The sequence below is a fragment of the Lissotriton vulgaris genome, chromosome 10, assembly GCF_964263255.1.
Source record: "Lissotriton vulgaris chromosome 10, aLisVul1.2, whole genome shotgun sequence".
NCBI lineage: Eukaryota > Metazoa > Chordata > Amphibia > Caudata > Salamandridae > Lissotriton > Lissotriton vulgaris.
In genome coordinates, this window is record NC_141698.1 from 1128412525 (window position 1) to 1128428299 (window position 15775).

At 47.6% G+C, this 15775-nt stretch overlaps 1 protein-coding gene across 1 annotated transcript; it reads left to right on the forward strand.

Annotated features, from left to right (window-relative positions):
* The first annotated feature begins 4215 nt into the window (after nucleotides 1–4215).
* On the forward strand, nucleotides 4216–13526 carry LOC147689440 (phytanoyl-CoA dioxygenase domain-containing protein 1-like). The gene is made up of 6 exons (XM_086940107.1): nucleotides 4216–4346; nucleotides 6407–6623; nucleotides 7680–7771; nucleotides 8464–8603; nucleotides 11596–11700; nucleotides 13023–13526. The coding sequence occupies exons 1-6, from the start codon at nucleotides 4217–4219 to the stop codon at nucleotides 13128–13130; spliced, it is 792 nt and encodes a 263-aa protein (XP_086796233.1). The 5' UTR covers nucleotide 4216; the 3' UTR covers nucleotides 13131–13526.
* Nucleotides 13527–15775: the final 2249 nt, after the last annotated feature.

The following is a 15775-nucleotide window of genomic DNA, read 5'->3' on the forward strand; positions in this document are numbered from 1 at the left end:
TTGTATCTTGTGTCTGGTGGCTGTATCTGCTTTATGTTGCTTGTATCTTGTGTCTGGTGGCTGTATCTGATTTATGTTGTTGTATCTTGTGTCTGGTGGCTGTATCTGCTTTATGTTGTTGTATCTTGTGTATGGTGGCTGTATCTGCATTATGTTGGTTGTATCTTGTGTCTGGTGGCTGTATCTGCTTTATGTTGCTTGTATCTTGTGTCTGGCGGCTGTATCTGCTTTATGTTGTTGTATCTTGTGTCTGGTGGCTGTATCTGATTTATGTTGTTGTATCTTGTGTCTGGTGGCTGTATCTGCTTTATGTTGCTTGTATCTTGTGTCTGGTGGCTGTATCTGCTTTATGTTGCTTGTATCTTGTGTCTGGTGGCTGTATCTGATTTATGTTGTTGTATCTTGTGTATGGTGGCTGTATCTGATTTATCTTGTATCTTGTGTCTGGTGGCTGTATCTGCTTTATGTTGCTTGTATCTTGCGTCTGGTGGCTGTATCTGCTTTATGTTGTTGTATCTTGTGTATGGTGGCTGTATCTGCTTTATGTTGCTTGTATCTTGCGTCTGGTGGCTGTATCTGCTTTATGTTGCTTGTATCTTGTGTATGGTGGCTGTATCTGCTTTATGTTGCTTGTATCTTGCGTCTGATGGCTGTATCTGCTTTATGCTGCTTGTATCTTGTGTCTGGTGGCAGTATCTGCTTTATGTTGGTTGTATCTTGTGTCTGGTGGCTGTATCTGCATTATGTTGGTTGTATCTTGTGTCTGGTGGCTGTATCTGCTTTATGTTGCTTGTATCTTGTGTCTGGTGGCTGTATATGCTTTATGTTGTTTGTATCTTGTGTCTGGTGGCTGTATCTGCTTTATGTTGCTTGTATCTTGTGTCTGGTGGCTGTATCTGCTTTATGTTGCTTGTATCTTGTGTCTGGTGGCTGTATCTGATTTATGTTCCTTGTATCTTGTGTCTGGTGGCTGTATCTGATGTATGTTGCTTGTATCTTGTGTCTGGTGGCTGTATCTGCTTTATGTTGCTTGTATCTTGTGTCTGGTGGCTGTATCTGATTTATGTTCCTTGTATCTTGTGTCTGGTGGCTGTATCTGATGTATGTTGTTGTATCTTGTGTCTGGTGTCTGTATTTGGCATATGAGGCCTGCTTCAAACGTCAGAGGGCTGCACCATGGTGTATCCGGATATGCTTGGTGTATTATGGTTGTTTTTCGGTGTGATGGCTGGATTCCATGTATAAAGGCAGTATCCTTGATATGAAGAATGCATTCTCTGCATACACGTATGTAGCCTATGACGAGTGTATCCCACATGTGAGGCTCTGCCTCGTGTGTGTGATGTCTGTATCTGGCCTGTCAGCCGTGGTGTCTGCGCCTGGTGTCTGTATTTGGGGTGTGGGCGCTGCACTTATGCTGGGGTCAGTATACCCCTTTGACGTCATGGCTTCACCTCTTGTCACGTCATTGTGGCAAAGCCTTTGTGATGTCACATCCTTATCTGGAGAAGAATTGACGTCAGTTCCCATGAGGTCAGATGTACTTTCCCGCCTTTCACTGCTGCTTTTACTGACCTGTTCTTTTCAGGTCTGGCCTAGACCCGCCTTTAGCTCTCGGGAGCCCCTCAGACCGGTAACACCCCGATACTGGTCTCAGTGTAAATAAGGAATGTTTATTTATACATACACACCTCAAAGTCCCTTCATTTGGGGGTATCACTGTACGATTCCCAAGTGAACCCCATTGTGGCAGCCCCCTTGGACCACCAGGAAACGTCCGCGCTGGCGTCTGCAGTGCCTCCCCCCTGACTCCGCTGCGGACATGCCCAGGATTACACAATGCCAGGCAGCCTGGGGTCATGAGCTGGGATTAATGGGAAAACCCGAAAGCAGCTCCCCCCTCCCCTCCCCCCTCAAACGCCCCCCCCCTCCCGCTGTGGTGACGTCATGGGAGTGCAGCCCCGGGGCGGGGGCGGGTCTGAGCGGCCCTACATAAGACGCCGAGGCAAAGGAGGGTGGACACCAGGAGCACCCACCGGAAACAGAAACTGCACACATTGAGGAATGCTCAATGGGCGAATTACTGGCCCTGGCAAAAACACTGAAAAACGGCAAGGCACCAGGGAAGGACGGAATAGTCAACCAAGCCATCAAGATGCTCCCAGATAACGCAGTGGATCACCTTGCTGAGATATTTAACGCGTGCATGCAGCACCAGTATTTCCCAAACGCCTGGAAAGAAGCAAGAGTCGTCGTATTCCCCAAGGCTGGGAAACCACTGCGAGACCCTGCAAACTACCGCCCCATAAGTCTGCTATCTGGCCTATCAAAACTCTTCGAAAAAGTTATCCTTGCCCGTCTCGCTGACTTCGCGACAAGCAACAACCTACTTGCCAAAGAACAGTTTGGGTTCCGGAAAGACCACTCAACCAATCACCAACTCCTCAGAGTGGTGGACATCATCAGCCACGGATTCAACATCAACAAGTCTACTGGAGTAGTCTTTCTGGATGTAGCCAAAGCATTTGACCGAGTATGGCATGAGGGTCTGCTCTACAAACTTATCAAGCTCAAGTTTCCCAGCTACCTGGTCAAGTTGCTGACCAGCTACCTAACAGAACGGACCTTTCATGTGGCGGTGCGAGAAGAATGTTCATCACCACGCCCAATTCTAGCTGGAGTGCCTCAGGGGTCAATCCTAGGACCATTCCTCTTCAACATATTCACAAACGACATACCCACTGACCTAAAGAAGACTGATCTTGCCCTTTACGCGGATGATGTTGCAGTCATCTCCCAATCCTTCAGCGACAAAGAATTGGCGAAGAACCTGGAGGCATCGCTTTGCAGACTCTCCGAATGGTACAGCGACTGGCAGATCACCCTGAACACAAGCAAAACCACAGCAACCTTATTTACCAGGAAGCTGAACAGGAAACACCCGCAGATCCTCCTCAATGGGGATGAGGTCAAATGGGAAAACAGCAGCTCCTACCTGGGGGTGACTCTGGACTCTAAACTCAGCTGGAGAAACCACATAGAGAAGACCTGCCAGAAAGCAGCATCCAAACTGGCTGCATTATACCCACTCCTGAAGTCTAAGTCGATGCCCATGCAGAGCAAGGTGCGAGTAATCACCGCAATAATTCGACCAACTATGACATACGCTTCACCAGTTTGGAGTGGCTGCCGCCCACAGCTTCGGAAGGACCTACAAATACTACAGAGCAAGGCCTTACGGATTGCAGCAGGTGCTCCCATGTTCACACGAATAGCAGACCTCCACAGAGACCTAGGCGTCGAGATGTTGGACGACCATCTCCTCAAACTCAACAGGACATTCTACAAAGGACTGGATCAAAAAGAAAACCCACTGATCCGGAAACTTGCAGATATCGCTACAAACCCATTTGACCGATACCCGCGTCCCATTGAAGCGCTAACCTTGCGAAACTGAAACAGCAACGCGGCATCCAAAACCTCATCACTGCTTGAAGGCAAACGCCGGCAGGTACACAACTCATCGCTGCCCTGATGGCATAACAGCCTCGGCAAGCACCTAAAACCCGATCACTGTCGGCTGGCATTATAGCCGCGGCAGGCACCCAAACCTCAACACTAACAAAAGGATCTACACGGACAAAGACGAGACTCTCGAAGGAAACATGCTGACAATTCTGCAAACACTACTGACCGCTACCCGCGGCCCATCACTGAGCTGACCATGTGATGCAACCTCAACTGTGACAAAGCGTCACACACCAATAAGACAACCTAAACAGCGACTACAAAATTCCAAACGAATATGGAGTAATGAGGCTATTGCCTCGGTATCCAAAAACTCACCACTGTCAGAAGGTATCTGACAGCAGAAGACAAGAATCAGGTCTGAGGGTGGACAGCAGCGGCAGTGACCCCCAGCAACACCTGGAGCTCCAGCACTGCACGGGGCAGGAGGAAACACTCACATCTGGAGCTCTTGATTCCCAGGGTACAGAATCTCCAGCACCTGGGGAGCCACAGGGCCACATCTGGAGCACCTGCGTCTTGGGAGCCAGAAGAACACGCCTGGAGCATCAACACCTCTGGAGGTGAAGGACAACATCTGGAGCCCGGTGCAAGAGGAACATATCCACATCTGGGGCTCAGCTCTCAGGAGCCCGGCGGCAGACCCCATCCCTGGCACAAGAAGCGGGGTCGAGTCCTCGCACTCATCATGGAGGCAGACCCTCAGCACATGAAGACCCTTTATGAAGCCCGGGGCTTCCTGACGGCGGTGCCAGTGCTGGACCCGGAGGAGCTGGAGGGCGCCAGGAGGGCCTTCGAGGAGCTGGAGCAGGAGTTTGGTAGGTGCAGGGAGGGCAGCCTTATCTCTCGGGGCTTATTTAAGAGGGCCTTGCGTCATGCTTGGACCATGCTAAGTGGTACATGCACGAGGCAAAGCCCCAAGCCAAATTTATGAAGCGCCGCAAAGCCACTCTGCGTTTCCCTGCGCGGCTTCAAAAATATGGAGAAAGGCAAGGCAGCGCAAATCGCTGCGTTGCGTTACACTGCGCCCGGAAGGCGTTCCATGGGCGTTGCGCGGGTGTCGCAACTCATCGTTTGTGACGCAGATTTACAAGGACCTGTGAATCTAGGAATGTGTTAAAATGTTATGGCTCCCAAGGTGAGGCCTAACGAGGAGAAATATCTTCATTTGGTTGTATCTTGTGTCTGGTGGCTGTATCTGATTTATGTTGTTTGTATCTTGTGTCTGGTGGCTGTATCTCCTTTATGTTGCTTGTATCTTGTGTATGGTGGCTTTATCTCCTTTATGTTGCTTGCATCTTGTGTATGGTGGCTGTATCTGATTTATGTTGCTTGTATCTTGTGTCTGGTGGCTGTATCTGCTTTATGTTGCTTGTATCTTGCGTCTGGTGGCTGTATCTGCTTTATGTTGCTTGTATCTTGCGTCTGGTGGCTGTATCTGCTTTATGTTGCTTGTATCTTGTGTCTGGTGGCTGTATCTGCTTTATGTTGCTTGTATCTTGTGTCTGGTGGCTGTATCTGCTTTATGTTGCTTGTATCTTGTGTCTGGTGGCTGTATCTGATTTATGTTGCTTGTATCTTGTGCCTGGTGGCTGTATCTGCTTTATGTTGCTTGTATCTTGTGTCTGGTGGCTGTATCTGATTTTTGTTGCTTGTATCTTGTGTCTGGTGGCAGTATCTGCTTTACGTTGCTTGTATCTTGTGGCTGGTGGCTGTATCTGATTTATGTTGCTTGTATCTTGTGTCTGGTGGCAGTATCTGCTTTACGTTGCTTGTATCTTGTGGCTGGTGGCTGTATCTCCTTTATGTTGCATGTATCTTGTGCCTGGTGGCTGTATCTGCATTATGTTGGTTGCATCTTGTGTATGGTGGCTGTATCAAGAGTATAATTGCTGTATCTGATTTATGTTGCTTGTATCTTGAGTCTGGTGGCTGTATCTGCTTTATGTTGCTTGTATCTTGTGTCTGGTGGCAGTATCTGCTTTATGTTGCTTGTATCTTGTGTATGGTGGCTGTATCTGCTTTATGTTGCTTGTATCTTGTGTCTGGTGGCTGTATCTGCTTTATGTTGCTTGTATCTTGTGTCTGGTGGCTGTATCTGCTTTATGTTGCTTGTATCTTGTGTCTGGTGGCAGTATCTGCTTTACGTTGCTTGTATCTTGTGGCTGGTGGCTGTATCTGATTTATGTTGCTTGTATCTTGTGTCTGGTGGCAGTATCTGCTTTACGTTGCTTGTATCTTGTGGCTGGTGGCTGTATCTCCTTTATGTTGCATGTATCTTGTGCCTGGTGGCTGTATCTGCATTATGTTGGTTGCATCTTGTGTATGGTGGCTGTATCAAGAGTATAATTGCTGTATCTGATTTATGTTGCTTGTATCTTGAGTCTGGTGGCTGTATCTGCTTTATGTTGCTTGTATCTTGTGTCTGGTGGCAGTATCTGCTTTATGTTGCTTGTATCTTGTGTCTGGTGGCAGTATCTGCTTTATGTTGCTTGTATCTTGCGTCTGGTGGCTGTATCTCCTTTATGTTGGTTGTATCTTGTGTCTGGTGGCTGTATCTGCTTTATGTTGCTTGTATCTTGTGTCTGGCGGCTGTATCTGCTTTATGTTGGTTGTATCTTGTGTATGGTGGCTGTATCTGTTTTTTGGTGCGCTGCTCGGTGCCACCATTCCCATATATAAGCCCCTCGGTTTAGAGGCCTCTCGGTGTGGAGACTAACCCCCCTCCTTGTGTCCCCTGCAGGCTGGTCTAAACTGGGGTGGCAAGGTGAGCGAAAGAACGATGGATTGAACCGAGACCTCTTGACTGGGGGTGAATGTTTGATTTGCTTTGCATTCCGTCCATCATCTGTGTGTCTTTTGCTTTCTCCCCCTGCAGGGAAGGAGCACGCCCAGTACAGCCTGCACAACGCCCACCTGCGCCTGCCGTGGGTGCTGGGCCTCGCCACCCACCCGCACACCCTCCAGGCCATCACCGCCGTGCTGGGACCTCACGTGGTCCTGCTGGACTCCAGGTTCATCTGTAAATACCCGGCCTCCGACGTGCCCCACCGAGGGAACAGCACCCCCTACGTGGCCTGGCACCAGGACATCAAGTAAGTCAGACTGCGGGGTGCTGGCTCCAGGGTGGGGGAGGGGAGGGCTCAGCAGGGGTGATGTGTCTGTTTGTTCTTCGAGGGTAAGGCCAAAGGATGGCATTCCTGCCCCCTGACCCTGGTGAGGTCTGATTAACAGGCTACCTGGTGGGCACCATGTGGTGTTTAATACACAGGGCGGTGCGGGGGGCACATACAGCGTAGATTACAGCATCTTTCATCTAGGCAGTACATGACGGCATAGGGCTGGCTGTACTACCAGGCACACATCACCCTGTGTCATCCTGTGCCCTCATGTGGCTTATTATGCCCTCATGCACCATTCTGTGCCATCATCTGCCATCCTGTCCCGTCATGTGTTATCCTATGCCCTTTGTATGCCATCCTGTGCCATCATGTGCTATCCTGTGCTCTCATGTGTCACCCTCTGCTCTCATGTGCTATTGTGTGTCCTCTTGTGCCATTCTGTGCCATCATATGCCATCCTGTGCCCTCATGTGTCAAAATGTGCCATCCATGCATTGATGTGCCATCCTGTGTCATCTGCCATCTTGTGCCCTCATGTGTCAACCTGTTCCCTCATGTGCTATGATGTGCCTCATGTGCCATCCTGTGCCCTCATTTGCCATCCTGAGCCCTCATGTGCCATCCTACGTCCTCATGGGCCATCCTGTGCCCTCATGTGCTATCCTGTGCACTCATGTGCCATCCTGTGCCATCGTTTTTCATCCTGTGCCTTCATGTGCCATCCTGTGCCCTCATGTGCCATCCTGTGCCCTCATGTGCCACCCTGTGCCATCATTTGCCATTCTATGCCCTCATGTGCTATCATGTGCCCTTATGTGCTATCCTGTGCCCTCATGTGCTATCCTGTGCCCTCATGTGCCATTCTGAGCCCTCATGTGCCATCCTGTGCCCTCATGTGCCATCCTGTGCCCTCATGTGCCATCCTGTGCCCTCGTGTGCTATCCTGTGCCCTCATGTGCTATCTTGTGCCCTCTTGCCCCGGGGTCTGCCGATGTTTGGCTGATAGCGTCTTCCTCCTTTTACTTCCAGGTATTGGGGCTTCGAGGGGGGCCCGGTGGCCTCAGTGTGGCTTGCCCTGGATGACGTAGACGCAGAGAATGGTGTCCTGCAGGTTATTCCAGGTATGGATAAACTCCCATAGTCAATGCATGCGTCACAACAGCCTGGAGCTTTAGCACTGATTGGCTGAGAATGGGGAATGGGCTAATGCTCTACTGGTGAGCCCCAATGTAATCACATAGGAATCTAGGACAGGGCTCCACAGCATGGGAGATAGATAGGCCATCTCTTTACCTTGAGCCCCAGTGTCGTGACATAGGGATCTGGGACAGGACTATACAGCAGGGGAGGCCATCTGTTAACCAAGAAGCCTCAATGTTGCGACATAGGGATGTGGGAGAGAGTTACACAGAATGGAAGACGGTGCATTCATTCACAATGAGTCAGAGTCCAGACAATCAGGGGGTGCAGCAGGCTAATATTGTTGAAGCCCTTACCACCCAGATGCCTTTACCACACAGTCTTTTCCATGCATGCCTTTACCACCCAGATGCCTTTACCACACAGTCTTTTCCATGCATGCCTTTACCACGCAGATGCCTTTACCACACAGTCTTTTCCACGCATCCTTTACCACGCATGCCTTTACCACGCAGATGCCTTTACCACACATGATAATTAAAGGTTAATGTGTGTATAATTATTGTGGGTGTGGCCCGTGCTGACACCTCATTTTAGACAGAGGCGGGGACTGCATGAGTACCCAGGCCAGGAATCAGTGCCCCCCTCACTCCAACCCTCCTTTCTTCTGCAGGAAGTCACAAACAAGGTGTCCTGGAGCACCGCACAGCAATGACCCCCGGGAACATGCTGTCCACCAATCAGGAGATTCCGCGGCACCTGGTGGATGCAGAGAAGGCGGTGGAGTGTCCTCTTCAGGCTGGGCAGATGTCGGTGAGTTCAAAGCGCTCTGTCATTTCCTGGACTCATGTCTCACAGTTGTGGTTATTCCCACAGGCAGACAAGCAAGGGGTCACTGCAACTTTACGAAGTAACATGAAAAGCCATGATACTCGAGCCCGGTGCATTGTGGGTGTCAGGCAGACCAGTGATTCCCCCACTTATAAATGAGGCAGCCGGGAAGTGGGCGGGGCCAAGACATCCATCAATTTATGGCACCACCCTTCCCATAATGAGCCTTTTGTCTCCATTACTGTGTACTCACAACCCCCCTTAAAGGTGCCCCAGAACTGTGTACTCACAACCCCCCTTAAAGGTGCCCCAGAGCTGTGTACTCACAACCCCCTTAAAGGTGCCCCAGAACTGTGTACTCACAGCCCCCCTTAAAGGTGCCCCAGAACTGTGTACTCACGACCCCCCTTAAAGGTGCCCCAAAAATGTGTACTCACTACCCCCCCCTTTAGGGTGCCCATGTACTGTGTACTTCCTACCCCCCCCCCCTTAAGGGTGCCCATGTCCTGTACCTCCCAGTACTTACAGCTTCCTTTGAGGGTGCGCCAGCACTGTGTACTGACAGCTCTCCATGGCGGTGCACCAACCTGTGTACTCACAGCTCCCCTTGGGGTGCACCCGCACCGTGTACTCACTGCTCTCCCATTGGGGGTGCTCCAGCGCTGCGCACTCACAGCTTTCCTTGGGGTGCCTCAGTACTATGTACTCAGTTTCCCCTTGAGGTGCACCTCAGGTGGCTGCCTCTGTTTTCTCTCTCCCATATCCAGTGCTTAATTTGCGCCTGTGTTTTCCGGTGCTTATCTGTAAACACAGGCACACATGTCTGAGAAACCACCACATAGGCGGCACTCTAGTGAAAAGGCCCCCGGGGTCAGCCAATGCTTTCTTAAAAGCACTTGATGACTTAATCATACCAAGAGTCCCTCAATACTCAAAATATCTTTTATTGGGGGACTTTAACATACATTGGGATCATCCTGAATATAAGGAGACCACGGCTCTTGCAGGATCTTTAGCTCTTTGACCCAATGCGTAGTCCATCCCACTCATAATGGTGGACACATTCCGGACCTGATCTGCACTAATATCCCCTTGGCCACCTGTGTTCCCCTACAAACGGTTTGGTCGATCACTCGTTAGTTGCCTTCACTTGGAATTTACCTACAACAAGGTCCACACGCTCAGCTTTGTCCGGCAAGCTTTCACACAGAATCTCCTCCTCGAAGCTGATTGAGACCCTGGAAGCGTTGCGTCCCCCTTCAGAGGACTCATTGGAGAAGGCTTTAGCCAGCTTCTCCAACTGGATCTCAGGAGCCTGAGCACTCCCTCCAAACGGACCAGACGTTCTCTTTCCAGACCATGGTATAATGCCAAGCTCAAAGAACATAAACATGCTTGCAAAGTGCTCGAGCCCAAGTGGCGCTCCGATTATTGCCCTTTAGCAAAAAGAACACTCAGGCAGGCACAAAAAGAATTTTATGCCTCCATTAAGGAAGCCAAAAGTAATTTTTTCAATGTGAGAATTCTGAGGTCAAAAAACAATGCCAAGGAGATCTATGCAATTGTCAAAATCTTTTTAAAACCGTGCGCCAAAAGCTCAGATACCCCTGCTTCTCTGGACTGGTGCGAAGAAGTTTCGCACTATTTCGTTGATAAAATAAAGGTCATTTCTGATAGCTTTAGCAGCTCTCCTCAGGTTCTGGACACTGCAATCATTCACTTGGATGACCAGTGTAAATGTTCCTGCTTCCCCAAGGCTCGTCCCTAAGTCCCCTTCTGTTCAATGTTTATATTACTCCACTTATTTATATTGCAGAAGCCTTAGGGGAGAAGATAGTGGCCTATGCTGACGACACTCAGATTCTGTTCACATGGAGAAAACAAGATCTTTTCCCAGTCGCTGCGAGGCTCTGCCTCTCGACTCTTTGCTTGGTTAGCTGCAGCCAAACTTAAATGCAATGAGGCTAAATCTGAAGTCCTCCTGTATGGCTCATTTCCCGACAACTTAAGGCAAGATCTCTGGCCCCTTAATATTCCCTACCCAGACGCTGCTAGCTATTCTGCAAAAAATCTGGGTGTCTGGTTTAATGAGGATCTTCGTTTCCCTACCCAGATAACCAAGCTTGTAGGTTCCTGGTTTGGAATCTGGAAATCACTCAGGACCTTCCTGCCGCTCCTTTCAAAAGGCGCAAGAGAGATGGTGACCAGAGCACTTATACTTTCACGCCTGGATTACGCTAACGTCCTTTATGTGGGCCTTCCTGCCTATCAAATCCAAAAACTGCAGGTTGTCCAAAACTCAGCTGCGCGACTGCTGTTAGGCACTCATAGATCGCGCAGCGCCTCCCCTCTTCGGAGAGAGCTTCACTGGCTCCCCTTTGCCCAACGCATTCAAATCAAAGCTCTCACAATTGCTCACAGAGCTCTGTTTGAGGAGGGCCCATCTTATTTGAGAACACGTTTTAATTGTTATGCCCCGAGCAGACATCTGAGATCTTCCAACCAGTTTTTGGCAATCGTTCCTCGGTTCCGGCTCTCTAGGATGGGAGGCTGCTCCCTCTCGGTTAAGGCTGCATCTACCTGGAACACTCTACCTCTTTATCTGAGGCGAAACCAAGACCACAGGCTCTTCAAGAAGCAACTCAAAACTTGGCTGCTCTCTTAACTCGCTGGTTCCCATTTCAGCTCCTCCTGCTATTTTGTTTTCGCGCCAGGACACTCCTGAGTAGCTGTGCGCGCTACAAATCTTTTTAACATAACATAACATGGTGGCAGTGTGTGTGTATTTTTAACTAATGTTCATTAGTATAGATCTGAATTATTTAATATAGCTTTAAAAAAATGACAAAACTTAAAGGTAAAAAAGTGACGCGGGCAGTGCCAGCTGCAGCAGACCAGTGAGTAACACATTGGGCCCTGGCACTTACATTTTTGGCAGATAAGCACGGCTCATATCCTACATTTCTCTCGCCAGATCCACGACGGGCTGACAGTCCACGCCAGTGAACCCAACACGTCCCACAGACGCAGATGTGGCTTCGTTATTCGCTACGTCCCCACCACAGCCTTCCCCGTGGAGGTGAGTACAATCCTCTCCTTCAGACTGTCTGAGTATGGTTGTGTGTCAGTGGGTTTATTAGACGACAAGAGTGACAGTGTGGACTGTATGTGTTTGTGTGTGTGCATCCATGCACGTGTGTTTGTGTGCGTGCATTTCTACTTGCAACTGTGTGTGTTTGGGGATTTAGATAGTTTTGGTTGTTAGTTATGTAAAAGAGGCAGGTTTGAAGATTCAATAGTTTGGGGAGTTTGATAGTTTTTGTTGTTAGTTATATACAGGTTTGAAGGTTCAATAGTTTGGGGAGTTTGATAGTTTTGGTTAGTTATATAAGAGAGGCAGGTTTGAAGGTTCAATAGTTTGGGGAGTTTGATAGTTTTGGTTAGTTATATAAGAGAGGCAGGTTTGAAGGTTCAATAGTTTGGGGATTCAGATAGTTATGGTCGTTAGTTATATAAGAGAGGCAGGTTTGAAGGTTCAATAGTTTGGGGATTTAGATAGTTTTGGTTAGTTATATAAGAGAGGCAGGTTTGAAGGTTCAATAGTTTGGGGAGTTTGATAGTTTTGGTTAGTTATATAAGAGAGGCAGGTTTGAAGGTTCAATAGTTTGGGGATTTAGATAGTTTTGGTTAGTTATATAAGAGAGGCAGGTTTGAAGGTTCAATAGTTTGGGGAGTTTGATAGTTTTGGTTAGTTATATAAGAGAGGCAGGTTTGAAGGTTCAATAGTTTGGGGATTCAGCTAGTTATGGTCGTTAGTTATATAAGAGAGGCAGGTTTGAAGGTTCAATAGTTGGGGATTAAGATAGTTTGGGTAGTTAGATTGTTAGTTATATAAGAGAGGCAGGTTTGAAGGTTCAATAGTTTGGGGATTTAGATAGTTTTGGTTGTTAGTTATATAAGAGAGGCAGATTTGAAGGTTCAATAGTTTGGGTATTTAGATAGTTTGGGTCGTTAGTTATATAAGAGAGGCAGGTTTGAAGGTTCAATAGTTTGGGGATTCGGATAGTTATGGTCGTTAGTTATATAAGAGAGGCAGGTTTGAAGGTTCAATAGTTTGGGGATTTAGATAGTTTGGGTAGTTAGGTTGTTCTATAAGAGAGGCAGGTTTGAATACTAGACAGTTTGGGGATTTAGCTAGCGTTGGTTCTTAGGCTGTTTTGAAAGAGAGGGAAGGTTTATGGTTAGTTATTGTTGTAGAATACACGTTTTAGAGATTCGGTTGATCATGCCCGTTTCTTCCTCACTACATGACACCAGTGTAGGTCCTCTATGATAAGGTCTTGTATTCTCCCACGTCTGAATGCCCTCATTCTAATGCACTTCTCTCCTCTCTGATTTCAGGACCCCGAACGCCCCCGATCCTTCCCCGCCACCGTGCTTGTTGCAGGAACAGATGAATTCCAACACTTTACAGATCATGCACCCAACTTTTTCTCCAAGACCTTCTGACACCTCTGCAGAGCATCATCAGGAGACACCTTCCTCTCTTCTTGTAGTTCATAACTGCCAGTAACATGCTGCTGCATGGTGCAGGTTCATTCTTGATCTCAGATGGAGCCATATAGGTTCAAATATGTATTTCCTCTTTTTTAACATCTTGCAGTGAGCCTCAATATTGTCTACAATAATGTTCGGATGGTAGGCCAAAAGGTGCTGCAACTGTTACCGTAAAACAAACAATTGCGGTTTCAGAAATTGATACTGTGAATTCCTTTTTGCACTGCATTGCACTTTCATTAGAAAACACAAGCCTACATCCTGTTTTGGAATCTCAGCTGCCTGACTATATGTAATTCTATTTTATTTAGGTTTATTTATTGAGCTAAAAGTACAGCTGGAAGACAGATTTACAGTCAAAAGTGCGAATGTCTTTTTGTATTCTTTTTCTATCAAAAGTAAAATAAAAAGGTATCAATACATTTTGGATAAGAGTACCACTTTTGATTTTCAACACATCTAGATGATTCCAGCTTGAGAAATATATAACGAGGAGGCTCGTCTCATTTTAAGCATGAATTTGGATACATGCCGGTACATAAGGAACTCTAGATCAATTTACTTCGATCTAGAAGTCTAGGGGACGTCCCACTAGGACCATCTTCAGCCTTCCTCATCGCCACTGGCCTCATTGAGTGACTATATATATACATATGATATGATTGACATAAAAGAGGGGATATATCCTGTGGTAATGTTGCAGTTTTCATGCAGGATGCCTCTGACAAAGAGCTCGAGGCCCGAAACGCGTCTGACCAGGACTACTGGGTACATTTGATTCACTAAAGTTTCCTGTATCTTTGGCGCTGTTTGACGAATCTTCACAAGACTTTCCAACGAAGGGTCACGGTGAGTCTTGTGGTGCATGGAAAGTTTCAGGGGGATCGGTCAAGTAGAGGCAAAGCAATAAGGGGGGTCAACAAAAGTGCCTTTTCCATGCTAATTCCCCTGAACTCTTTAGACAGGGCTGCAGCCCGAACTGCTATTATTTGGTGTAAATCCATTCAGTAGTTGTTGAGAAATTTAACAAAACCAAATTTATGGGTGTGAAAGTGGATGTGTGAGTGGTTGTGTAGGGGTGTCAGTGGGTGTGTGAGTGTTTGTGTGAGTGGGTGTGCTAAGTGTTATATGGGTGTGTGAGTAGTTGTATGGGTGTAACTGGGTGTGTGAATGGTTATGTGGGTGTGTGAGTGTTTGTATGAGTGTGTAAGTAGATGTGTGAGTGGGTGTGTGAGTGGTTGTGTACGAGTGGCAGTGGGTGTGTGAGTGTTTGTGTGAGTGGGTGTGCGAAGTGTTGTATTGGTTTGTGAGTGGTTGTATGGGTGTAACTGGGTGTGTGAATGGTTGTGTGGCTGTGCGACTGGGTTTGTGAATGGTTCTATGGACAGGGCCGGCTCTAGGCTCATGGTGGCCCTGTGCAGGGAGCGTAGGTGGAGGCCCCGGAAGAGGGGGTCCGGCCGGGGCGGCGCTCAGGAAGGTGTTTTAATAATACGTCCAGAAAAGTGATTAGATGACCAGTACCTGCAGCTGCACCTACCCTTCCGAATTTGTCTCAGAACTTTACAATTTAAGCTACTCATACCAGTGTAGGGTGTCAGAGCACTTAACATCACACAGAGACTATGAGTTATATGTGTGTAAAGCAGTGTATAGGAAATGTTACATACGACTGGTGTACAAAAGGAGTCATAGGTCATTTAAGCTGGGCATAGTATAAGAGTGCTTGATCTGGAGAAGCAGAATTTCAGAATTTTAAAATGTGCCACCATAGTTGGTTATTCTTTTTACTATTAAGAATTGATTTCTACCCAAATGAACCCCTTTGCAACATTATGATAATGAAAGACTGGGGAGAAATCAACTCTTAAACCTATACTTTGCAGTTTGCATGCAGCTATTTGATAATTGTTTATAGCTCACTGTGCTACATTACGATTTTAATTTATACATTTCAACTATTAAAAGTATCTCTCCAACAAAAGCAGTAAGGCTCTGAACTATTTTAATTATATGCATTTCTGTGAGGTGCACGGTGCTCGTGCTTTGCAGCAGGCATATTAACCTTTACTCTGTGTAAAATTTCTACTAGACAAAACTCTTAACAATATCCAGGCGGTCCATTAATCACGAGATTTGCTGGAATCTTGGCATTTTTATTTTTGCTTGAAACTTGCTGGGGGTAAGGAACCTGTCTGTGCCATTGGAATGTGGCAGATATATTGGTGAGCGTGGGATATTGGCTGACAGAAGATCTGTGCCCCTCACCAAGGCCAGCAAATGTGCAAACTGATGTGGGTACATTACCACCGATCTGCAAGAAGACCCGGGTGGCCTGCGGGGATGAGTCTGCAAGGCATCGGTTAAAACTCCGGTCAAATCAAAAGGAGGAATCAGGTGAGCACAGAACAGCTGTGCACTGGTCATGTGTGATGACGTCCATGTGCAAGCCTGCTGACATCTTTACCAAACGTTGCTCCATCTGCGTAATTTGGACTAGGGTCGTGTAAATGACACAACCCTGTGTGCTGCAGTGCGTTTGTTGCTGTGGTTAACCTATATGGATCTATACCCCTGTGGTAGATAATTTATTACCCTGT